We start from the raw sequence: 27401 nt of genomic DNA on the forward strand, positions 1-27401 counted from the left end.
TCAGGAACAGAGTACGTAAGCCAAAAATTGGATATAAAGTCAACTGTTCACCCCTTAGAAATCTGTCAACAGATACTGGGTACTATCTGGGTCACCACGATGTAAAAAAGATGTTGAGACTCTAGAAACAGTACAGAGAAGAGCAACAAAGATGATCAAGGGACTGGAGGCTAAAGCATATAAGGAACAGTTGCTGGAATTGGGTATGTCTAGTTTAACGAAGAGAAGGACGAGGGGGGACATGATAGCAGTGTTCCAATATCTCAGGGGCTGCCACAAAGAAGAGGGAGTCAAGCTATTCTCCAAAGCGCCTAAAGACAGAACAAGAAGCAACGGATGGAAACTAATCAAGGAGAGAAGCAATCTAGAACTAAGGAGAAACTTCCTGACAGTTAAAACAATTAACCAGTGGAACAACCTGCCTCCAGAAACGGTGAATGCTCCAACACTGGAAGTTTTTAAGAACAGACTGGACAGCCATTTGTCCAAAATGGTATAGGGTTTCCTGCCTGAGCAGGGGGTTGGACTAGATGACCTCCAAGGTCCCTTCCAACTTTACTATTACTACTACTACTACTACTACTGCTACTACTACTACTACTACGGATTCAGTGTGTGTAGTGTGCCTTCAAGTCAGTGTTGACTCTGGGTGATTGCCTGGACAAGATCCCGGAGGTTTTCTTGGCAAGGTTTCAGAAGTGGCTCACCATTGCCTCCTTCCCAGGGCTGAGAGAGAATGACTGGCCCAAAGTCCCCCAACAATAGTCAGAACTAGAACTCACGGTCTCCTAGTGTCTAGTCTTATGCCTTTAATCATTGCACCACACTGGCTCTCGTGAAGGGTACAGGTAGTCTTTGACTTGCAACAGTTCATTTAGTGACCATTTGAAGTTATAGTGGCACTGAAAAAAGGGACTTGCCGTTTTTCACACAACCATTGCACCATTGCCATGATCACGTGATCAAAATTCAGATGCTTGGCAACTGACTCCTAATGGCTGTAGTGTCCTGGGGTCATGTGATCTCCTTTTATGACCTTTCTTGTGAATCACTGCGGTTGTTAAGGTAATAACAATGTTATTAAGTGAATCTGGCTTCCCCATTGACTGACAAGCAAAGTCAATGGGGAAGCCAAATTCACTTAACAACATTGTTACTAACTTAACAACTACAGTGAAGAAAGGTCATAAAATGGGTGGGGTTAAAACTCACTTGGCAACTGTACTGCTTAGCAAATTTTGGGCTCAGTTGTGGTCATACGTTGAGGACTACCTATATATATCCAAGTGAAAATCTACACTCAAATCCTACAGATTTCAAAGTATCGATGGGAATAGTGGTCACAGGTGACTATCCCATCAGTTCTCAGGCTATAAAGCCATGGACAATCAATTGCACAAGGAAGCCCATCAATCTCCCAGCAGAGGGTCTTCAGGGGCAGCCCCATCAAGGCATAAGAGCCATTGATCTACCTGATTTCATGAATTGATCCAGCCCCCTTACTAATCAAGAAGAGAAGCAACCTAGAACTAAAAAAAAATCCCTGATAGTTAGAACAATTAATCAGTGGAACTACTTGCCTCCAGAAGTTGTGCATGCTCCAACACTGGAAGTTTTTAAGAAGAGATTTGTCTGAAATGGTATAGGGTTTCCTGCCTGAGCAGGAGGTTGGACTAGAAGACCTCCAAGGTCCCTTCCAACTCTACTCTACTCTACTCTACTCTACTCTATTATATTCTGAATCTCTATTCTATTCTATTCTATTCTGTTCTGTTTTCTATTCTGTTCTATTCTATTCTGTTTTCTATTCTATTGTTTTCTATTCTATTCTATTCTGTTTTCTATTCTATTCTGTTTTCTATTCTATTCTATTCTGTTTTCTATTCTGTTCTCTATTCTATTCTGTTTTCTATTCTATTCTATTCTGTTTTCTATTCTATTCTGCTTTCTATTCTATTCTGTTTTCTATTCTATTCTATTCTATTCTGTTTTCTATTCTATTCTACTCTGTTTTCTATTCTATTCTGCTTTCTATTCTATTCTGTTTTCTATTCTATTCTATTCTATTCTGTTTTCTATTCTATTCTACTCTGTTTTCTATTCTATTCTACTCTATTCTATTCTATTCTATTCTGTTCTATTCTGTTTTCTATTCCTATTCTATTCTATTCTATTCTGTTTTCTATTCTGTTCTATTCTATTCTATTCTATTGTGTTTTCTACTCTACTCTACTCTACTCTACTCTACTCTACTCTATTCTATTCTATTCTATTCTATTCTATTCTATTCTATTCTATTCTATTCTATTCTATTCTATGGAAGCTAACCTTACTGATCACCAGCACCCCATCTCAAGGCAGCCAATTCTAAAGTTGAATTAGACATTGTGGAAAAAAAGAAAAGAAAGACCTTTCTTTTGTCTTTCTCCTTTCTTCTAGTATTCAATTTCATGGGATCACCTCTGGTTCTAATAAGGTTTTTACCCGCTTTGCCTATTGCTTCCTGGGGATCAAAAAGGGAGAGGGCTTTTTCTGGAGTGACATAACCATTTACGAGAGTGGCCCATCCAGCAGCCACATGAGCAACTCAGCACTTTTCTGTTTTTCAGGCTTTTTGAATTGTCTTTAATTGTACTTTAATTTATACTGTTTTAGATTTTGAAAATTAGATGGCCTAGTTTTCATCCATCATTTTATTTGATTTTATCGTATATATGCTTATATTCAAATTGTATCATTTGGTAGATTTTATTATAAACCACCCAGGGAACTATGGTTACTGAATGGGCTAAACATTTTGATAGACAGACAGATAGATTTATCTATCAACTTTAAAAATAAGAGTCCCATCAAGGATAAAGAAAGTAGCCTAGTTACTGTTGCTCTAATTCCAGATTCCAAAGCAAAGATTGCCTTTCTTAGCTTAGTGTTAAACTAAGAAGTGTATTCTGGGTTCAGAATAATTGTAAACAGAGGGCTTAGAAAAACTACAGATGATTCAGTTGTGCTGCTCCACCTTTCCTCACCCTTTCTGATCACAGATGGAAGAGATAAATTAGAAAAAGCCAAAACATTTTTGGGAAGCCAATTATATTTATTTTTAAAAGCTGGGATCAAATAAAAGGATCAGGTTTGGCCTAAGCCCTGGAAAACACACCCAAGTTCTTCCAGATGTTTCTACTACGTTAGACATGTTTGATACGGCAGATGGAGTAAATGACACAACATATAGGAAATAACATCCACTTAATCTTAATCAAATGTACCGTAAATGTAAAAAGGACTACTCCCATCCACTTTGTGGAGTGGACTCTTCCCCATAGGCTGGAAAAAAGCACAGCGTTGAAGGTTCCATTCAACAAAACAGATGTGTGTATGAATGGATGCAATGATGACACAATTCCATAAAGGCAGCAGATTCAGCAACAAAAACACTTTTTTCCTTATGCAATTAATTGTGTGCACCTGCCCCACCCTTCTTGCTGAGACAAATTCCAAAAACTCAGAAGGAGCATTTTGATCTAATTTGGGTTGTGTAGAGAAACTGGTCAGACATTCAAAGGTTTTCCCATCAAAACTTACCTTGCTTATTAACTGCCATGATCTTCTCAGGTGGGACTCTGCCCCAGACATCCACTAAACCGGCCGTGTGAATGACCACATGGGCGCCTTTGACTGCTGGCTTCACATCCTCTGGCTTGCTGATGTCTCCCTGGATGAGAGTCACTTTAATTTTCCAGAGCAAAAAGAAAGAGATAAATTAACTTCTTTAATTAGAGGAAAAAACACAATCTACATCAATGGGTGACTAGAAACATCTTAAGGGCTTTTTGCATAAAAATGACAAGAAAAAATGAAGTTGTCATGTGTGCTTTGGTGATTAGACTAGACAGATGATAGAAAATAAGAGTATTACGATGTAGCTTTAGAGACAGGGGTTAAAATATAATTGTTCCTAAAACTGCTGTGAAGTATATCAGAAGCCACTTCTTCGTATCTTTTTTTTCTTTCTTTCTCTTAAATTTTCTGGCCCTTTTTGCTTTCGCTTTGCTTTCTTCCTTTTTTTTCTTCCGTATTTGGATTAGTTTTTCCACTTTTTTATATATCAAAATATATTGAAAAAATAGAAAGAGAAAGAGAGAATGAATGAATGAATGAATGAATGAGGTTTTTAAGTGATGGTCAGAAGCCTGCAGCACAGCTTTATCAACAAAAAAAAAGACACAGCAGCAAGAAACACACAAGAGAATAAAACAGATAAAGTATTGTTGACTTGTTCTCTTCCTTTCCCCAGGCAAAATCAAAGGGGCAGAAAAGAAACGAGAGGACATCAACAACTGAACCACAGCTCCAACCTGGGGGGCAGAGTTTGGAACACGTGAATGGTGCCTGGAAATAGCAAGTGGAAACCCGGCCCAGAAATCGATTCTGGATCTTGCCGTCTTCTAAGAATATTGTGATCTGTGTAGGAGCCTCTGTTCTGCCCTTCTGCTGCTTACGCCCTCTTTGAAGGGAGGGAGGGGATGTAGACCATGTAAAGTAATTCTAAAATATCGGAAAGTTCATCGAGGCAGCAATGTTTGGCTGCAACGTCTTTTAACCTCGTTGTTTTCCAGATTGGTTTTACATTATTTTTAATTTGGTTCGACACTCAGAGACATTTGTTGAGATGAAAGGATTCGGAAGGGAGAGAGGGAGGAAGGGAGGAAGGAAGATGGGAATGAGAAAAAGGAAGGGAAGGAGGGAGAAATGGAGGGAGATGGGAATGAGAAAAAGGGAGGGAGGAAGGAGGAAGGAAGGAAGGAAGATGGGAATGAGAAAAAGGAAGGGGAGAAAAGGAGGGAGCTGAGAATGAGAAAAAGAGGGAGGAGGGGGGAAGGAAGATGGGAATGAGAAAAAGGAAGGGAAGGAGGGAGAAAAGGAGGAAGATGGGAATGAGAAAAAGGAAGGGGAGAAAAGGAGGAAGGAAGGAAGGAAGGAAGGAAGGAAGGAAGGAAGGAAGGAAGGAAGGAAGGAAGGAAGGAAGGAAGGAAGATGGGAATGAGAAAAGGGAAGGGAAGGAGGGAGAAAGGGAGGGAGATGAGAATGAGAAAGAGGAAGGGAGGGAGGGAGGGAGGAAGATGGGAATGAGAAAAAGGAAGGGAAGGAGGGAGGGAGGAAGGAAGATGGGAATGAGAAAAGGGAAGGGAAGGAGGGAGAAAGGGAGGGAGATGGGAATGAGAAAAAGGAAGGAAGGAAGGAAGGAAGGAAGGAAGGAAGGAAGGAAGGAAGGAAGGAAGGAAGGAAGGAAGGAAGATGGGAATGAGAAAAGAGAAGGGAAGGAGGAAGATAGATGTGATGTCAGCCAAACACTGACCTGTTAAAGCAAGTGCCTGGTAGGATTAGATCCAGACACACGGGGAGGGAGGCTATTAAAGAGGGGAGCATTGATAACACTTCCAAACCATTATTTGTTACCACTTGAAGAGGAGATCACGGTTTGATTGAGCTCACAGCATCATTTACTTTAGGGAGCTCATGTGGTTACAGTACTTCTGACTTTGCTCTCAATGGATTTGCCTTGGAGTCCCTACGGATTTAGGACAATCATGAGGGGCACACGTCTCAAGGGAACCACAAGGCAGTTAACCGGAGTGAGAAAAAAAAAAGATAAACTGTCTATTTATATTTATTATTTAATCTTTAAAAAGAATAAAAGAAATGAATATAATTTCTTATAATGTCAAGAGATACAAAATATATGTGGGGTAAATTTTAGAATGTAGGTAATTTCTTAGCAGCGTCGTACAGATATACTGTACAATTTCTAAATAAATACACCTAGCATATTGGGGGGGGGTATTAAAAAAAACCCCTTTATTGCTCAGGATCAAGTGATCCAAAAAAGTTTGGAGACCTGCAGCTTAGAAAACCTATGTAACGTTCCATCGTTTTTCCTGCTTGGAAAATAACTGAATACAGGTAGCCCTTGATTTATGACTGGAATTAGGACCAGAATTTCTGTTGTTAAGCAAAGCGGCTGTTAAGTGAGCCATGCCCAATTTTAGGGTCTTTTTTGCCATGGTTGTTAAACTCAGTTAAGTGAATCGTACGGTCATTAAGCAAATCCGGCTTCCTGCATTGAGTCGTGAATGGCAATCGCATGACCCTGGCAGGCCGTAACCATGATAGACACGTGCCAATTGCCAAGCGCCTGAATTCTGATCACGAGACCGTGGGGATGCGGCAAGGGTGGCTAAATGTGAGTACCGGTTGCAAATCACTTTTTCCAGTGCCGTTATGGCTTTGAACGGTCGCTAAACGAATGGTTGTAAGTCAAGGACTAACTGTATCTCAAAAATTCAGTTCACTGTGTGGAGTCCTGCAGGCAAGGTAAATTACCTCTGAGAAACAATGTGAACAAATTTCTGTGTAGTTTAAGAAAACCCTGCCCTCAATTCTCCCATTTCTATCTCCCTTATCAAGCACCTATTTTCTGTCATGTATCCCAGGGGTCCCCAATCCCCGGTCTGTGGCATGCCAGCAACCGGTCCACACAAACAAGAAAAGTCCCATCCGCAGGATGCAGGCACACACAAAATCACGCACCCTCCAGTCCATGCAAAAACCTATCTCCAAGGAATCGATCCCTGGTGCCCAAAAGGTTGGGGACCTCTGATGTAAACAGTTTCAACAACTTTGACTAATCCTGGTCAAAAACTGCATTAACCACCATGCACTGGAAGGGGCTGTGCCTCCAAGAGGAAGGAACGGACCCCAGCAGAGCGATAAAACAGGTGTTTCCTCCCTAAAAAACGTTATATAGAACTGGGGGGGAGGGAAGTAAGAATTGTGCAGAGGGAACGCCAGACAACGCCATCCATAAACCACACAATACAATTTTAAATCTCTGGATGACAATTTTAAGGTACCATTCTGCAGTGTATTAGTTAGCTCTTGCTCTGAGGGAGATTAGCAACTGAGGCCTAGAATGCCACACGTTCCTCTTCCCACCTCACTCCCTTTCCTTTTATGTTATGCTTTCTGATGTCATTACAGGTAGTCCTCAACATACGGTCACAACCGAGCCCAAAAGTTCTGTCGCTAAGTGAGATGTGTGTGAGGTGAGTTTTGCCCCATTATTACAAGCTCTCTTGCCATAGTTGTCATGTGAATCACTGCAGCTGTTAAGTTAGAAACTCGGTCCTGAGGTGAATCTGACTTCCCCATTGACTTTGCTTGTGAGAAAGTCACAACAGGGGATCACGGGACACTGCAACTGTCATAAATATGAATCAGGTGTCAGGCATCTGAATTTTGATCATGTGACCACGGGAATGCCGCCATGGTCGAAAGTGTGAAAGGCGGTCACAAATGACTAACTTTGAACGGTCACTAAATGAACTGGGGACTACCTGTAGTATTAAAGAGAGGGCTATCTTACTATGCAAGCCGCTCAGGCTAAGAAGTGTGGGATAAATGCTGGACATAAAGCAACCAAAAAGCAAAGCTATTTAATCAGATTATCTCTCTATCTTTCTCAGGGCCTGCCTTAAATCCCATTTTGCAGCACCGCTTGCACTTGACATTCACCGATGTCTCAAGCTTCGGAAGAGAAATCTGAGGCAGTGTGGTGTAATGGTATAATGGTGTGTGGTAGAGGCCTCGGGAGGATGGGCGGAGGGACGCTGTCAAGGAAGCAATCAGATAAGAAACAGCTTAGCCCGCAGCAAGAGAGTGGATAGGAGAAAGGGATTCAGGAAACACCCCCCCCCCTAGTTTCTCAGGCTGTAAAGGAGACGGGGAGGGGGAAAGGAAGAATTGTACTTTCATTCTTGCACGATTCTGTCAATGTAGCTTTACAATAAACAGAATGCAAGTAGTCCTCGACTTACGACCACAATGGAGCCCAAGATTTACATTGCTAAGTGAGACATTTTTTACAACTCTCCTTGCTCCATTGGTTAAACGAATCACTGCAGCCGTCAAGTTAGTAACGTAGTGGTTAAGTGAATCTGTCTTCCCCCGTTGACTTTGCTTGTCCCCGGGGACACTGCGACCCTCAGAAAGATGAACCAGTTGACTGATTTAATATTTAGGATTTAGATTCCTAATGGAGATGAAAACTAACTGTTAGATTATAGTTCTGAATTGTGATATGGAAAAAGCTTTGAGACAATGGAAGATACTTCATTAGTAACTGGAGAGTTACTAGGACAAGAAGTATTATTCCAAAAATTACATTCTTACTCTATTTCACAGATATATTCTATCTGTGAAATAGAGTAAGAATGTAATTTTTGGAATAATATGGCTATCTCAGGTATGATAATTATTTTGTAATGGAATGAGAATAAGGAAATGGATTTGTAAAACGAGGAGTTATTAGGATAAGAACTAGAATAGATTTGGGAAAAGTAAGAATGTAACTTTTGGAACAATATGTTTATTTTAGAGATCATAATTATTATGTAATGAAATGAGGGAAATCAGGGCTACCTGAAGTGCAAACAATATGGTCATTTAAGGCTAATTGGAATATGGTAATTGGAAAGCTTAAAAACAAGACATGGATCTGTATAAGTGAAATGTTATTGATAAATGAATTGATTGAGTGAGCTCTATTTAGAAATGTATTAACTTTAATATGTTAAATTAATTAAGGGAAATAGAGAGGGAACCTTTAAGGAGTTAACCTGAGGAATATATCTATGACTTTGTTATTGGATTATTGATTACCCCATCACCACGTTAATAATAATAATAATAATAATAATAATAATAATAATAATAATAATAATAATAATAATAATAGTAAAGTTGGAAGGGACCTTGGAGGTCATCTAGTCCAACCCCCTGCTCAGGCAGGAAACCCTATACCATTTCAGACAAATGGCTGTCCAGTCTCTTCTTAAAAACTTCCAGTGTTGGAGCATTTACTGCTTCTGGAGGCAGGTTGTTCTATTGTTAATTGTTCTCACTGTCACGAAGTTTCTCCTTAGTTCTAGGTTGCTTCTCTCCTTGATTAGTTTCCACCCGTTGTTTCTTGTCCTGCCTTCAGGTGCTTTGGAAAATAGCTTGACTCCTTCTTCTTTATGGCAGCCCCTGAGATATTGGAATACTGCTATCATGTTCCCCCTCGTCCTTCTCTTTGTTAAACTAGACCAGGGGTAGGCAACCCAAAACACTCAAAGAGCCACTTGGACCCGTTTCCCACCAAAAACAAAACACTGGGAGCCGCAAAACCCTTTTGATATCTAAAATGAAGATAACACTGCATATATCCTTTTTTACCTTTATTATAGGTGTGTGTATGTGTGTGTGTGTATATGTGTATATATATATACACACACACAGACACACACACACATATACACATTAAAAATAAAAGTAAAAATATGACTCTTGGGAATATCCATACTATTAAAACAATGATCACCAAGAGAATTCTTTAAGAGAATAAAATTACATACACACATAGGTTAAAAAAAGGATATATGCAGTGTTATCTTCATTTTAGATGTCAAAAGGGTCTCTCTCTCCCTCCCTCTCTATCTGCCCTTGGTCTGCCACTCCTCTTCCCCCATTCTCTCTCTCTCCCTCTCTCTCTTTCTCTCTCTCTCCCCCCCCCTACTATCTGCTGCTCACCTGGCAAGCTTCAAGCTGTTGTCCAACAACCTCCGGGGTAGGCAACCTCGTCTCTTTTATGACTCATGGACTTCAACTCCCAGAATTCCTGAGTCAGCCTAACTGGGATAGCTAGCTCTCTCCTGCCCTTCCTGCTTCCTGCTTCCTTCAGAGACGCAGCAAAGGGAGGAGCTCCACCCAGAAAGCTTTTCAGCTCCTCGGAGAACACTGTGAGTGCACTCTCTTTTACACATACACACACACACACACACACAAAAACACACACACACACACACACACACACACACACCCAGACACACACACACACACACACACAGAGAGAGAGAGACAGAGAAAGAGAGAGAGAGAGAAGCAGGGAAGTGCAATTGCCTCTCTCTGTCTCTGTCTCTCTCTGCAAAGGCAGAGGAGGCTGGGAGCCACAGGGGAAGGCTCAAAGAGCCGCATGCGGCTCCGGAGCCGCAGGTTGCCGACCTGTGAACTAGACATACCCAATTCCAGCAACCTTATATGCTTTAGCCTCCAGTCCCCTAATCATCTTTGTTGCTCTTTTCTGTACTCTTTCTAGAGTCTCAACATCTTTTTTACATCGTGGTGACCAAAACTGGATGCAGTATTCCAAGTGTGGCCTTACCAAGGCATTGTAAAGTGGTATTAATACTTCACGTGATCTTGATTCTATCCCTCTGTTAATGCAGCGTAGCACTGTGTTGGCCTTTTTGGCAGCTGCAGCACACTGCTGGCTCATATTTAGGTGATTGTCTACTAGGACTCCGAGGTCCCTCTTAGTTGTTTCCTAAGCACTTGGATGTAAAAACTGAAAAATTAATAAAACTTGATTTAAAAAAAAAGAAATATGAACCAGTTGTCAAGCATCTGGATGCAAATCACGAAACCATGGGGATGCTGCAACGGTTGTTAAGTGTGAAAAATGGTCTTAAGTCCCTTTTTTCAGTGCTGTTGTAACTGTTGTAAGTCGTTGTAAGTTGTAATTAAATAGAATTAGCCCATCTATCTAATAGTGTGGTTGTGAGTCCTATCTGGCTAATCCCGTGAGATCAACATTAATTTTGTTGCTTGTGTTGCAACAACAACAACACTGTTGCCTGATACTTGGCAGGCAGCAGAATCCCTTGAGGGTTAGAGGTGTGAAATTCTTCTCATTGGGAAAGAGTTGATGATTGCCAGATTGATATGAGCCTCTTAGTCAAACTTCGACCTAAATCTGATGAACTACATCTAAGCTGGAAAGAACAAGGTTAATAAGCACAGTCTGAACTAGATTTCTAAGCAATTGTCTGCAAATTGGATGTGGGTAAATATTTAATAATAATAATAATAGAGTTGAAAAGGACTTTGGAGTTCATGTAGTCTAACCCCCTGCTCAGGCAGAAAACCCTATACCATTTCAGACAAATGGCTGTCCAGTCTCTTCTTAAAAACTTCCAGTGTTGGAGCATTCACCGCTTCTGGTGGCAGGTTGTTCCACTGGTTAATTGTTCTAACTGTCAGGAAATTTCTCCTTAGTTTTAGGTTGCTTCTCTTTTTGGTTAGTTTCCATCCATTGCTTCTTGTCCAGCCATCAGGGGCTTTGGAGAATAGCTTGATCCCCCCTCTATTCTGTGGCAGCCCCTGAGATAATGGAACACTGCTATTATGTCACCCCTTGTCCTTCTCTTCATTAAACTAGACATATCCAATTCCAGTAATTGTTCTTTATATGTTTTAGCTTCCAGTCCCCTGATTATCTTTGTTGCTCTTCGAGTCTCAACATCTTTTTTTCATCAAAACTGGATGCAGTATTCCAAGTGTGGAATTATAAAGTGGTATCAACACTTCACATGATCTTGATTCTATCCCTCTGTTAATGCAGCCTAGCACTGTGTTGGCTTTTTTGGCAGCTGCAGCACACTGCTGGCTCATATTTAAGTGATTGTCTACTAGGACTCCGAGCTCCCTCTCACAGTTACTACTATTGAGCAAGGTACCCCCCTATACTATACCTGTGTATTTGGTTTTTCTTGCCTAAATGAAGAACCTTACTTTTTTCATCACTGAATTTCATATTCTTAGATAGTACCCAGTGTTCAAGTCTGTCCAGATCCTTCTGTATCTTAAGCCTGTCTTCTGGAGTGTTGGCTATTCCTGCCAGCTTGGTGTCGTCTGCAAGTTTGATGAGTTCCCCATCTATCCCCTCATCCAAATCATTGATGAAGATGTTGAAGAGCACCGGGCCCAGAACAGAGCCCTGGGGCACCCCACTACACACTTCTCTCCATGTAGATGCAGTTCCATTAAGGACCACACGCTGAGTACGGGTGGTCAGCCAGCTACGAATCCATCTGGTGGTGATGCTGTCTACCCCACATTTTTCTGTCTTATCAAGTAGTAAGCTGTGGTCTACTTTATCAAATGCCTTACTGATGGTTACTATTTGATGGTTGTGTATTTGGCAGAATCATCTTCCATCATGGCGGAGGAGTTGAGGCCCTTGTTTCAGTTCTCTGACCTGATTTGCTTGGAAACAGGCTGATTGCAATACAGGTAGTCCTTGACTTACAACCATAATTACCACTGCCAGTCACGATGGTCATAAACCGGGTCATAATGTGATCAATCTGATTTTATGACTTTTCCTTACAGCAGTCGCTATGCGAACATGGCAATTATAAGGTGAACGCTGCACTTGTTAAGCAAATTCTCGGTTCGCTATGGGCCAGTTTTTGCCGGAAACAGGAAGTAAACGCTGGAGTCTGACAAAAGAACATTGTAAATGTGACTAAGGACACTGCAAATGGCCGTAAATGTGGGCTTGTTGCTAAGTGTCCAAAATGCACACAAGGGGCAGCCAGCTGTAGAACTTTGGAACCAGGTCATAAGTAGCTTATGGTGAGTCCACTGAAACTTTAAACGGGTGCTAAGTGACCGTTATAAGTTGAGGACTACGTGTAGAATCCTAGAATGGAAAAATTAGTGCAGAAAAGTCTGGCTGCAGTCTGTGTATTCAGGGAATGGGCCATGAGGATTTCCTCAACCCTGACATAACCAAGGCATAACCTCAATCCGACAGACAAGTGACTTTTAACATTTCGCTTACTCACCACTTTAAATTAGAAAGAGACAAGAGAAGAATGTACAGTAGATTAAAAACCTCCAAAACACTACCTGTGATTAAAGTGTGATTAAATTTGTCCCTTGGATGGAAGATTGCATGGGACAGTTCTATAAGAAGGGTCATTTGAGGGAGCCAAGGGAGAAAGCAGAGGGCTGAGACAGGAGGGAAATGTAAAAAACACAAGCCAGTGAATGAAGCAACGTGGAGGAAGCAGACTGCCTTACAAGGACAAAAGTAAGATGGATAACCCCCGAGTCAATTAGCTTGAGTTAGATTTCGTTTAGTCTCCTGCCTATAATTTATTTTGCTTACTATTTTTTTATTGTCTTCAGCACTTCACATAACATTGTTCACTCCAATGTGATACTGTGATGAATTTGTACAATGTGCAAAAAATAGTAGTAGTAGTAGTAGTAGTAGTAGTAGTAGTAGTAGTAGTAGTAGTAGTAACCATTTCCACTGTTAAGGCAGTTGTTAAGTAAGCCATGCCTAATTTTACGACCTTTTTTTTTATTAAAAAGTTTTATAAAAATTACAATATCAACCCACCCAAACTCCCCCCTCCCACCCCCTCTTCCCAGAGCTGAATACAGGGTTACAAATATGATAATCATAATCTAACTAACATTACCAACTATATAAATAACCAAATTCATAATGCACTTTAACTCCCCTTTAACATAAATATAAACAAATTAAAAGTGAACATAATAATAATGAGAACATAAACAAATTAATATCCTAATTATTAAACAATACAGTCCCCAAATAGTTAAACAATGCTAATACTACTGCTAATAATAATATAATAATAATATTCTAAAATTCACTCATAGGCTAAATGAAACTTTTTAGTCCCATATTTATTCTGAATATAATTTATCCATCTTCTCCAGACCGAAATGTATCTTTCCTGTGAATGATCCTTCAGATAAGCAGAAATCTTAGCCATTTCTGCTAAATTTGACACTTTAATCATCCATTCTTCTATAGTAGGCAAGCAATCCTTCTTCCAATATTGCCCTACTAATAACCTTGCAGCTGTTATCAAATTCAACATCAAATTAATTTCTTTAGCATCACAATCTGTAATAACACCCAATAAAAATAATTGTGGGGTAAACTATATTACGACCATTTTTGTTGTGATTGTTAAGTGGATCAGTGCAGCTGTTAAGTGACTTATGCTGTCCTTAAGCAAACTCGGCTTCCACCATTGACTTCCCTTGTCAGAAGCTGGCCAGGATGTAGATGTAGTAATAATAGTAGTAATTGCTACACTTGCAGGTTGCTCAAGACTGATGATTTTTCAGGGCAGAAATGAGATCTACCCCGCTGGGGTGAACAGAAAGAAAATTGCGGTGGGGCCTTGAGGTGTCAAAACGGGTCACGGCCTGGGGAACAGGCAAACGAAACAAAACCAAAACCTCCCTGGATTTTATGGGAATTTTTATCGGGTTCAGAAAGTAATTCACTCTTTCTCTTCCACTGCGTAGACTGGAAACCTTCTTACGCCCTGCCAGGAAATCCTACCGTGACAACGCTCTCATAACACCTGCCAGGAACCAGCTGTCGGGGAGGGGGGGGGTTCCATGGCTCTTCCTGAAAACTGGTCTGTTCCACCAATCTATTTCACTTTCCGTCCATCTGGCTTCTCCATGAGTTCAGAAAGGCTTGTTTGTTTTTCTCAGGGCAGAAGCTACACACCCATCCTTTACTGACCTCCCTTCTTTGGGGTTCTGGGATTTTTCAACAGAAATCACAGTCTTAGAAGCCCTCAAACCAAGCTTGATTCCGTGAGACACCCTAGTTCAGGGGTAGGCAACCTTGGCTCTTTTATGACTGGTGGACCTCAGCACCCAGAATTCCTGACCCAGCCATGCTGGCTCAGGAATTCTGGGAGTTGAAGTCCACCAGTCATAAAAGAGCCAAGGTTGCCTACCCCTGAACTAGTATTACGTAGGCAGTTCTTGACTTACGACTACAATTGTGACCAGAATTTCCATTGTTAAGGCAGTTGTTAAGTAAGCCATGCCTGATTTTATGACCCTTTTTGTCATGGTTGTTAAGTGGATCACTGCAGCTGTTAACTGACTTATGCTGTCCTTAAGTAATCTGGCTTCCACCATTGACTTTTCTCCTCAGACCCTGTCTGGGAAGTTTGCAAATGATGATTACACGACTCGGTTCTGTTGTCTTCTGCCTCCCAGCAACTTCAACTGAGTTAAAACCTTTCAGTCCGGTTAAGCCAGTGGTTCTCAACCTTTTTAATGCCGTGACCCCCAACCGGTCGTAAGTCGAGGGCTACTCAACCGGTCGTAAGTCGAGGACTACTCAACTGGTGCAGCACCGTTTGCAGAATGGGACTTTTGGCGGGCTCAGCAGGGCAGAGACACCCTGGACAATTCCTATTGGCTTTTGAAAGCCAATACAATTAGACTCTATTCAAGAGAGTCTATTCTATTGGCTTTCAAAAGCCAACAGAATAAAAGGGAGTAGCACAGCTAAGGAAAAGGGGGGGGGGGAATGGCGGACTGGTCGTTCGACCCCAAATGGGGTCCCGACCCACAGGTTGAGAACCACTGGGTTAAGCTGTAAAAAGTTGAGAGGCTGGAGATTTATAGCTGGATCTTGTTCAAGGGTCCTGGCCAAAAAAATAGGCTTTAAAAATACTCTTATTTCCCTACAAACACTTGAGCAACCAAAAATGATAGCAGTTGCCCAAGGTCTCCAGCTTTGCTTAGGTAGTCTGGTCATTTCAAAAAGCGTAGGAACCTTCTCTGATCCTGGCCAGTTATATTAGACTTTTTCCATCTTCAGATCCTTCCTGACATTGTCTTGTTCACTTAGCTTACTTGATTCAGATCTGCTAGTCAAGCTGTGAGAATGTGCACTCTGGTTGAGGAATGGAATATGAAACGGGCCATCTTTAAGAATGACCTCACATCCTTTTTTCTTTTTCTTTTTTTGGGGGGGGGGGGTCCCTGGAGAGTTTATTCCCCCAATTGCCGTCACTTTCTCTTTTCAATGACCTGTAAATGAACCCTTCAATTACAGCTTGATTTATAGTTAAACCTTAACAAGTCACTGAAAGTTTCTGGAGATGCTTCAAGTGATCCTCCCAATTGGACCTACAGACTTTTATGTCCTCTACAGTTCATAGGTAGGACTGAGGGGTTCAGAAGTATTTAAATGAAGAACATTTATTGAGCTGTTTTAAGTTGAGGACTATCTGTACTTCTGGGCTAGTTGTGTGGTTTTACATAACATCTCTCTGGGGATGGATGGATGGATGGATGGATGGATGGATGGATAGATGTAGATAGATAGAGAGAGAGAGAGAGAGAGAGAGAGAGAGAGAGAGAGAGAGAGAGAGAGAGAGAAATAGTTACACAAAGAGAGAGAGAGAGAGAGAGTCAGACAGACAAAGAAAGACACATAGACAGATAGAGACGGACACATAGACAGACAGACAGGTCTTTCACTTATCTACATTTCTTTTTACAATCTCTAGGCCTCATTTTGCCCTTGCAAAAGAAGGACTCAGAAGCACTAAACCCTACAGACCCTTGGAGTGCTCAAGCCATCTGTCCCAGTGTTTACAATTACATCCTGCTGTAGAGAACCACAGAGAAATAAGGCAGAGATGACACTTACAAAGATACAATTTCAGCCTAGCTCAGATTGGTTCTAACCCAGTGTTTCTCAACCTTGACAATTTTAAGGCACGTGGACTTCAGCTCCCAGAATTCCACAGCCAGCAATGCTGGCTGTGGAATTCTGGGAGTTGAAGTCCACGTGCCTTAAAATTGTCAAGGTTGAGAAACACTGTAAATCTAACCTCATTCATGGGGCTAAATTAAGGAGGAAAGGGGAAACTCAGCCTGGCTTCCGGGTTTTCGTTACAACAGCTGATATTAGTAACAGAATTCTGGTTAGAGTCTGTTTCCTGACCTAGCTTACTTCAAAGGGCTGCAGTATGCATTATTTTCAAGCACGTTTGAACTTTGGTTCATCCCCCAGTTAAACTACCCAGCCAAGGATTGAAGCCCAGTGTTACGTGCTTCATTTTTTCAATGATTGAGAAGAATGTCACATACAAAGCGTCCTTCAATGGCCAAAGGAAATGACACACAGTAGGATGTATGTTTAGCTAGTTGGCGTTCACAAGCCTCTGGGGCATGCATGTATTGTGTGTTTTTATAAACCGATGGCAGGGAAGGAGATGGTATCTAATAATGTCATATTACAAGGTAGAATTTAAATTAAAGGCTACAGCCTTGAATATTGACCCAAGAGACCTTAGTGGCTTTCGTATGCTGCAATTTCTTTACTCAACCATTTTGAATCTTGCAAAGTTGATGGGGTTTAATGGTTTCATTTCCTAGAATCTAAGTTAAATGCATTTTTCAGGCTGAGCACGGATTGTCTTGGACTGAGACCAAGCTGGTTTGCAGCAAAATGAGAAGAGGAAGGAGTCAAAATGTGAGTTTCCACCATCTCAGCCAAAGCCAATCTTATTGGGCATTGATCCCAGCAGGGTCCTTAAAGGAAAATTGCACTTTCCATATTTTCCCTTCTTCCTGTTTATCATCTCTCTACAGAGTTGCTAGCTACTGGGAGCGGTTTGCACTTTGTCCAAAATATTTAGGCAGAAAAGATTTGATTGAAGGATGGAGGCCAGGCGTGTGTCTGGAAGCAAACCACAACCATCTGTTTTTTTAGCTCTGACCCTTCTCTGCTTCTTCACTCATACCGGCAGATGTATTTGCAGCTGGCTTGGCTTTGTGTTTTCCTTTCTGTGTTCCATCACAAGGAGGGCCAAAGCACTTCCTTGCGTGACCAATACTTTAGATACTTTAGAGCAGTATTTCAGAATCTCAGGATATCATTATGCTTTTAACAGCTGTTCAGCAGCTGTGAGGTTGCCAACAGGTAGTTAAGTGATTAAGATAAGCCATATAGGTTGGCTTAAGTTATTAAGATAAGCCATATTGGTCATGGAAGACACATCTCCTGGGCTGGATGACTGAAGATCGGAGATTCTCCAGTACCATCTAACCATTACCCCAATGTTGGTTCTTTATTTTTATTCACAAATCAAATAGTTTAGCGTTGTAAGCATGCATATTCTGAACAGGACATGCAGTTCCACCATAAGAATTTTAAAATAGTTATATCGTCTCAGGCTAATAGCAATACCTCTGATCTAGAGTATGGTTCTTTGAAAGGGCAACCAGATAGTTCAAAGGTCTCACAACAGGGAGAGAGAGAGAGAGAGATGCTCTTCTTCTCGCCTTCTTCTCCTACAACTGGTGTTTATGGCCACCAACCTGGAGGTAACACTGAATCCTGAAGACCAACAAGCCTTGATAGATATCCTCCATGAATTTCTCTTTGAATCAGAATAGAGCTGGAAGGAACCTGGGAGTTCTCCTAATCCAACCCACCACTCAAGCAGGAGACCCTATACTATTTCAGACAAGTGGCTGTCCAGTCTCTTCTTAAAAACCTCCAGTGATGGAGCGCCCACAATTTCTGAAGGCAAGCTGTTCTACTGGTTAATTGTTCTCACTGTTAGCAAGTTTCTCCTTAATTCCAGGTTGCTCCTCTCCTTGATTAGTTCCATCCATTGTTTCTTGTCCTGCCTTCAGGTGTTTTGGAGAATAAGTTGACCCCCTCTTCTTTGTGGCAGTCCCTCAAATACTGGAATTCTGCTATTGTGATACTCCTAGTCCTTCTTTTCCCAGTGCCTGCAACTGTTCTTCATATGTTTTCATCTCTAGGCCTTCAATCATCTTAGTTGCTCTGCTCTGCACTATTTCCAAAATCTCAACATCTTTTTTTTGTAATTTGGTGACCAAAATTGGATGCAGTATTCCAGGTGTGATCTTACTAAGGTTTTATAAATCAGTACTGATACTTCATGTGATTTTGATTCTGTGCTTCTGTTTATACAACCAAGGATTGTATTCGCTTTTTTGGCTGCCGCAGCACACTGCTGGCTCATATTTCAGTGATCGTCCACTAGGACTCCAAGGTCCCTCTCACAGTTACTGTTTATGAGCCAGGTTTTACCTAATCTGTACTTGTACCTCCTGACTAAGTGTAAAACCTTACATTTCTCCACATTAAATTTGATTTTGTTAGATAGGGCCCAGTGTTCAAGTCTATCAAGATCCCATGCTGGCTGGGGAATTCTAGGAGCTGAAGTCCATATATCTTAAAGTTGCCGAAGTTGACAAAAATAGGCCTATGTGAACTTGAAGCTGGTTCCGCTAAAACCAATTGGGTAGGGGGCTTAAAATGTATGTTCACTGAGGACTAAAATAACTCCCTTGCATCTGCCCTCATTTGAGTAAGCCAACTGGGCCTTGGTTTGTCGCAAAAATCTTTCCAAGTAAGGTTACTATTTCCTAAATATAAGATTTCTTTTAAAATATGCCCCAACGTACCAATTTTGGCTATGCCAAAGGGATTGAAAGATGAGGCATTGAAGAAAAAAATGAATTTTTGGCCGCCAGTGTGCATTTTTACGTCTACAAGCTACAAATCCTAAATACAGACTTTACTCATAAGCTTATTTTTGAAGAGACTGCTTGAAGAGAGAGAAAAATGAAACCAGCTGCCTTTTTAAAAAAATAATAATAAAATGAGGACCTTTGGATCTGAAGATGCATGCATCATTTAAGGAATAGGACCTCATCCCAAAACCTAAAGAATATTAGCATTGTTTGGGCTGATAGATTGTAAAACATGCATTCATCACCAAGAACAGTAGGAAAAATATTTAATTTTTCCATTTATATAAAAGCTTACAGTTTCACCTAGGGCTTTGTAAGAGAATCTGGCAGATTAAGATAGAATAACAACTTCTCTAGATTGCTTTTTTAAAGCAAATCTTATTTTAATAGCTATATTTTTTATAGTTTTTATAGATTTGTTTTAAGCCAGATAAGTTTAGTATTAAGTGTTTTATTAAGTTATTTTTTACTGAAGGTTGTTTTTAATCTTGTTCTTCCTTTTGTACTCTGCCCTGGGCTCTTTCGGGAGAACAAATGGTATAAATATAAAACTAATAATGCTAAGAAATAATAATTCTGAAAGAAGAGAGAATGACCTGCAGCACGTTCTCCTCTCTACCAAGCTATGACAAATAATATTAAACCACCAGCAATTTGGGGTACAAAGTTTTTCAAGATCCAATTTTGGTTCAAATGTCTTATGAGCTCACAAATTTCCTTTGCTTTCTAAAATCATTCGAAATGAAGGCTCTAAATAAATCACACGTTGAATAAATCACACGCAAAATAAAATAAAATATTTGCCTTCCCCTCTAATGCTGTCATCCCAACTGTATTATTATACCCATGCCAGGAATAGCGCAACATGGAAACGGTTTTGTATTGGGCAGCGGTCAACATAAGGGATGGTAGATAAATTGTGGTTTTGTTTGATGCAGACGTGCCTCCTATAATTGTTAGAGAGCCAGTTTGGTCTAGTGCAGGGGTAGGCAACCTTGTCTCTTTCATGACTCATGGACTTCAACTCCCAGAATTCCTGAGCCAGCCATGCTGAGGGGAAAGGGAGAGGTTTCCATGCTGAGCCAGGCTGGCTCAGGAATTCTGGGAGTTGAAGTCCACGAGTCATAAAAGAGCCAAGGTTGCCTACCCCTGGTCTAGTGGTTAAGGCATCAGACTAGAATGCAGGAGATTATAAGTTCAAGTCCCACCTCAGACATGGAAGCCAGCTGGGTGATTGGGCCAATTACTCTCTCTCATCCCAACTCATGTCACAAGGTTATTGTTGTGGGGAAAATGAGAGGAGGAAGGTACGTCGGACATGTTCGCCACCTTAAGTTATTTGTAAAAATAATAAGGGCAGGATATAAATAAGTAAATGGTGTTGAAGAAGAGACTCTTGAGAGTCCCTTGGACTACAGGGAGATCAAAACAGTTGATCCTAAAGGAAATCAACCCTGGCTGTCCTTTGGAAGGACAGATACTGGAGCTGAAGCTCAAATACTTTGGTCACCAAATGAGACGAGAGAAGACTCCTTGGAGAAGATCCTGATGTTGGGAAAGATGGAAGGCAAAAGGAGAAAGGGAATGGCAGAAGATAAAAAGGATAGATAGTGTCATCGATGCAATGGACATGAATTTAGACCAGTGGTTCTCAACCTGTGGGTTGGGACCCCATTTGGGGTCGAACGACCATTTCACGGGGGTCGCCAAACAACGCAGTCCGCCATTTTTTCCCCCTTGTCCTTAGCTGTGCTACTCCCTTTTATTCTATTGGCTTTTGAAAGCCAATAGAATAGACTCTCTTGAATAGAGTCTAATTCTATTGGCTTTCAAAAGCCAATAGGAATGTTCAGGCTGTCTCTGCCCTGCTGAGCCCGCCAAAAGTCCCATTCTGCAAACGGTGCTGCACCAGTTGAGTAATCCTCGACTTACGACCGGTTGAGTAGTCCTCGACTTACGACCGGTTGGGGGTCGCGGCATTAAAAAGGTTGAGAACCACTGATTTAGATAAACTCTGGGAGACAGTGGAGGACGGGGTGGAGGGGCTGGCCTGCTAGGGTCCATGGAGTCGCAAAGAGTTAGACACGACTCAGCGACTGAACAAACAAGTTGCTATGAACAAAGAACACAGAGAAATAATAAGTGGAGCTTCAGTCCCAAACTCAGAAACAGGGTTTCTCTGTAATCTCTTTGGCTCGGTTGGAGATGCAAATGAACAATTATTCAGAGAAAGGATGACAATGTAATGACGATTTAATCCAAGTGAGCATGTACCAATGACCAGGTCACCGGCACCTTCCTTGCGCATAGAAGAAAAGGACTGACTCACCTCTATCCAAGCTGCGCATATTTTCATCCAGATGCAGGTCAAAAATCCGTACTTCGGCAAGGTTGGGCTCTTGTTCCAGAAGCATTTCAACCAGATGTTTTCCCAGGAAACCACAGCCTCCCGTCACCAGATAGATCTGGTTTTTGCTAGTCAACTTCATCGGTGCTGGAAAGGGAGAACCAAAGAGCACACTTAAATTGGGACTACAAGAAGTTGGAATGAGTGGAAGACGCAAAGGAACAAAAATAGAAATAGTAGAATCCAAGGCGGAGATTAAGAATATGAATTCAAGAGCAATCGTAAGAACCACACGTGTCACACATGGGAAAAAGGAAGGACCCTGAGGCTATACTCCAGAAGGAGGGGGAAAGGAGCAAAAAATAATAACAATGAACCACTGGAATGTATCTCTTCTTTCACACTGCTTCTAGGAAAGGTGCTGACTTTCCAAGTGGCATTTTCCAAACTGAAAGGCAGTGAGCCAACAGTCACGGATCATTGCTGCCTTTCATGCGATTGCTCCTAGAGACTGTCTCTATGTTAGAATTGGCGTCACTGCCGTCTACCAGAAGGACAATAGCTCTCCTACTTGTCCAAGTTCTCAAATTTTGAGTATTTTCCTAAATTGTTTGTTTTGGAGCTTCTGGATATAGGCTATAGCAGGGAGGAAAAATGGATTTGAATCAACTATTAATCATACTAAAAAGCAGAGACATCACCCTGCCAACAAAAGTACGTATAGTCAAGGCCATGGTTTTCCCAGTTGCAACGTACGGCTGTGAAAGCTGGACCATAAGAAAGGCTGAGCGCCAAAGAATTGAGGCCTTTGAATTATGGTGCTGGAGTAGACTCCTGCGAGTCCCCTGGACTGCAAGGTGATCAAACCGGTCAGTCCTAGAGGAGATCAACCTCGACTGCTCTTTAGAAGGCCTGATCCTGAAGTTGAAACTCAGGTACTTTGGCCACCTAATGAGAAGGAAGGACTCACTGGAGAAGGGCCTAATGCTGGGAAAGATTGAGGGCAATAGAAGAAGGGGACGGACAGAGAATGAGGTGGCTGGATGGAGTCACTGAAGCAGTAGGCGTGAGCTTAAATGGACTCCAGAAGATGGTAGAGGACACATTGTCCATGGGGTTGCAACTAACAACAACAATAATTAATCATAGTTTCAGTTGGGAAACTGTGGCCATCCTAGAGCAAACCAAGTCCCAAAATGCTAGGGAATTTCTAGAGGCCTGGCCCTAGCTATCAATAGACGCATAGACATGGACAATACCAATAGACTGGCAAAAGAGATAATCAACGAGCAAAGAGGAACAAAGAGACCTCAGCACCTCTCCACCACCAATCAGCACCCAGTTGAGCATAGATTAACACCAAGTTTAACAAGTAAACAATACCCCCATCAAGGAACTGCCAAACAAGTCAACAGTGGACAGCCCAACCAAAGAACCACGTCAGGGCACACCACTAGAATATAAATTGAGAACAAATCCCGTTCCTTACTAGCATTGATGATGTACCCTAGTTTGGGTAATGAAAGGACTGCAAAGAAAACCAGGGCAGAGAGTGCTAAAAACCCCATGAATCAACCCTAATTGCAGAGTGTGTTTGTTTGTGTGTTTGTGCTTCTCCAATTAGTGCCTCATTTAGGGCTGAAATCCAGGCCATTATTTATAAGCCAGGAAGCTTACCATAATGCCTCCATTTACAGTCAAGTGCTATGTGACTTCGTGCTGGAGACATAATCAAAAGAAATATTAGACCACACTACAATGACAACTCTACAACACATTTGTAGCAAGCTATTCTTCGGGGTTCTTAGTCTACATCAGGGGTCTTCAAACTTGGCCCTTTTATGACTTGTGGACTTCAACTCCCAGAATTCCTCAGCCAAGCAAGCTGGCTGAGGAATTCTGGGAACTGAAGTCCACAAGTCATAAAAGGACCAAGTTTGAAGACTCCTGGTCTACATATTCAGGCATTCCTCTACTTACAACCATTCATTTAATGACCGTTCAAAGTTATAGTGGTACTGAAAAAAGGGATTTATGACCAGTTTTCACACTTGCAATCAGTCTAATAAGATCCTCATTTTTGGGATCCCTCCCTATAAGAAGGTTTTGAGGAGAAGAGGAAGCCAGGAAAACTGCTTCATGGAATATGGCACTAGGGGTAGCCCTTGACTTACAACCACTCATTTAATGACGGTTCAAAGTTACAACGGCATTGAAAAAAAGTGACTTATTATCAGTTTTCACACTTATGAGAATTGCAGCATCCTCACAGTCACGTGATCAAAATTTGGGCACTTGGCAACTGGCATGTATATAAGACAGCTGCCCTGTTCCGGGGTCCTGTGATCCCCATTTGTAATCTTCCCAGCCAGGTTCTGACAAGCAAAGTTAATAGGGGAATCCAGATTCACTTAATGACTGTGTGCAATTCACTTAACAACTGTGGCAAGAAGGTCATAAAATGGAGCAAAACTCATTTCATAACTGCCTTGCTTAACAATACAAACGTTGGGCTTAATTTTAGTCATAAGTCAACCAAACTAACCTATATGTTAGTTTAAAAAAAAAAAAAACCAAAGAAGAGGATTTCGAAGAAGTTTAGATTAATCTGCCTTTGTTCTGGTCTTCCAGGTCTTTTTCCTTTAATTTTTATCACCCTGTCAACAGTTCAAAGAACACATTTTTCCTCCTATTTTTGTATATGCCCCAAAAAACCTCTCCACGATATCTTATTTTGCTCTAGACCAGGCTTTTCAACCTTTTCCCCCATTGTACCACTTTTAGGATATGGCAATATCCGAGTATCACCAGTCGCCTAGCAAGGTGTCAAAAACTTGATGATCAAAAAAAAAAAAAGGAAAGAAAAGAAATAAGTGATAAAGTACAGGTAGCCCTCGACTTACAACAGTTCGCTTAGTGACTGTTCGAAGTTACAATGGCACTGAAAAAAGTGCCCCGGTGGCATTCTTCCTCCTGTCCGAGGTTTTCATTGTTGTGAGTATTTCTGTTGAGGATTGGCAGTGGGGGTGGGGTGGGTATTTTGTTTTTATTCCCCCGTCTGCTGGGTGGTTGCAGCAGGTTTTGATTACTTCACATGACTCTGGGACACTGTGACTGTCATAAATATGAATCAGTTGCCAAGCATCTGAATGTACATCACAAGACCTGGAGATGCTGCAACATTCCAGCTGATTGGCGCTTCTTCTGGGCTCAGCAGAAGCACCAGGATCAGCGCCAAGCTCCAGCTGGAGCCTGGCGCTGATCCTGGCGCTTCCCCTGATCCCTGACAGCCCTGCAGCTCCAGCCATCTCTCGCTCAGGCTTGTGCGGTGCTGCCACCGGTTCAGCTCATTCCTCTTCCCCACTACCACTTTTCTAGGATGGTCACATACCACCTGCCAGGTGCCAATGTACCACAGGGGGTCCCTGTACCACTGGTTGAAAAGCCCTGATCTAGATGTGAAAAAAAAATATACATTTTAAAAAGGATGTCGGCAGATAAAAACTGCCTGATCAATGCTAACCTATGCAAAAAGGAAGGCTGGTTTCCTCTATTTTGAACATTGGCCACAAGCAAGATGCTACAGCACAGCGGTGTTTTCTCAACCTTTAAGATGTGTGGACTTCAACTCCCAGAATCCCCCAGCCACCATAGTCAGCAAGAAGGGAAGCCAGATCTTTAAAAATACACCTGTCTTCTCCAATGCACTACCTTTCAGATGTAACCCCCAGAGGAGAGAAAAGATGCTAGCTAAGAACATGGGGGGGGGGAGCAAACTCAGACAAGCAGGCTGTAAACAACACACAACACACACAGATTTCCCTTCACCAAAACCAGTCAGATGACATTCTCCTTTTAACAAGTGCAAAAAAAAAAAAAAAGAGAAGGATTAAGATAAGGTGACCAACTTTTTTACAATGAAAAGGAGGACACAAATAAATTGAAGAAAAATATATCGTAAATAAAAGAATCATTTTATTCATTGCAACAATAATACAGACAACTTGCATGTGCAAAGTTTGCCAGCTGGGTGTTTTGGCGCGCTCAGCAGCAATTCCTATTGGCTTTCGAAAGCCAATAGTGGGAGTAGCACAGCTCATGCAAAACTTGAAGAAAAAAAACATCAAAAAAAGGTGCCGGAACGCCGTTCTGAGCGTTCTATGAGGGGGAAAAAAAGCCCTGCAGTTTAGTCTTCAAATATCGAAAAGGAGGACATGTAGGAGGACACTTTTTGAGGGAGGACAGAACTTACAAAAGGAGGACTGTCCTCCCTAAAGGAGGATGGTTGGTCACCTTAATTAAGAGCAAATCCACCATCAATATTTCTGGTATTCAGATCAACATGGGTGGTGGTTTCCTAACCTCAAGTTCCGGATGCTTTCTGGAGAACCACGGTCAAGGATGTCCAGAGAGAGATCTTTGGGCTGAACCCACCCGGGAGGGATCCACTCCAGCAGACAAGAATGCGAGCACCTCAGCCAAACTCTGTGCTATACTGCCAAGTGGAACCTCCCAGTCTTTTCCCAATTATTGGATCACCTGAGGTAATTAGAACACCAAGCTCAAATATTTCTTTGCTAAGCCTCTACCGACAGGCAAATAAAGACAGAAACAAGGTATTTCTGATTTATTTTTATGGATTTATTTCTGTAGATTTATATCGCTGCCCACTCATTCTCAGTGGATCTGGGCCAGAATTGGACAACTTGCCCCAGCCAACTCACCGCAGGACAATTCAATAATTCAGTTTAATTATTTGAAATAGTTAAAACATTATTTTAATTTTTGTCATTCACATTTCATTTTATCCATCCTTTGGCATCCTTTAATAATAATAGTAGTAGTAGTAGTAATAATAATAATAATAATAATAATAATAATAATAATAATAATAATAAAAAATGGAAGGGACCTTGGAGGTCATCTAGTCCAACTCCCTGCTCAGGCGTGAGGTGAACCTTTTACAGACCGAGTGCCCAAAAACTGCCCCCCCTGCCTGCACGGCCACCCACCACCTCCACGGCCAGCCGCAGATCACCTGGGCGGCCCAGCAGCGCCATGGCAGCCACACCCTCCGCCCACACCCCGCAGCATCAACTGCACGCAGCGGGTGCAAGGGTGAAGTTTTCGCTGCCCTGCTCCACGCAGGCTGCGCTCGGGAGCAATTCTCCTCTGGGGGGGCTGCTGGTGAGGGGGCCATGGGGGGAGGTGGGTCTGGGGCGATGGCGCACATGCCCACAGAGAGGGCTCTGAGTGCCGCCTCTGGCACACGTGGCCATAGGTTCGCTACCACTGCCCTATACCATTTCAGACAAATGGCTGTCCAGTCTCTCCTTAAAAACTTCCAGTGTTGGAGCATTGACTGCTTCTGGAGGCAGGTTGTTCCACTGGTTAATTGTTCTAACTGTCAGGAAGGTTCTCCTTAGTTCTAGGTTGCTTCTCTCCTTGATTAGTTTCCACCCATTGCTTCTTGTCCTGCCTTCAGGCGCTTTGGAGAATAGCTTGACTCCCTCTTCTTTGGGGCAGCTCCTGAGATATGGAACTCTGCTATCATGTCCCTCTGCTATCATGTCCTTCTCTTCATTAAACTAGACATACCCAATTCCAGCAACCGTTCCTTGTATGTTTTAGCCTCCAATCCCCTGATCATCTTTGTTGCTCTTCTCTGTACTCTTTCTAGAGTCTCAACATCTTTTTTATATCGTGGTGACCAAAACTGGATGCAGTATTCCAAGTGCCGCCTTATCAATGATTCTGTCCCACTATTTCTTTGATATTAGCGTCCCGTGGT

At 41.8% G+C, this 27401-nt stretch overlaps 1 protein-coding gene across 5 annotated transcripts in view; it reads right to left on the reverse strand.

Moving 5' to 3' along the window:
- The window catches only part of HSD3B7 (hydroxy-delta-5-steroid dehydrogenase, 3 beta- and steroid delta-isomerase 7), a 103980-nt gene that overhangs the window by 17718 nt on the left and 58861 nt on the right, over positions 1 to 27401 (reverse strand). For all 5 annotated transcript variants that reach the window (XM_039330319.1, XM_039330321.1, XM_039330320.1 and 2 more), the window contains 2 exons: positions 21593 to 21757; positions 3583 to 3726 (listed from right to left, as the gene is read on the reverse strand). In XM_039330319.1, the coding sequence (XP_039186253.1) occupies positions 3583 to 3726; positions 21593 to 21757 (309 nt within the window). The remainder of the gene's footprint in view (positions 1 to 3582; positions 3727 to 21592; positions 21758 to 27401) is intronic.

This window comes from Crotalus tigris, unplaced genomic scaffold (genome assembly GCF_016545835.1).
Source record: "Crotalus tigris isolate CLP2741 ecotype Arizona unplaced genomic scaffold, ASM1654583v1 scf7180000024427.8105951120:4207309, whole genome shotgun sequence".
NCBI lineage: Eukaryota > Metazoa > Chordata > Lepidosauria > Squamata > Viperidae > Crotalus > Crotalus tigris.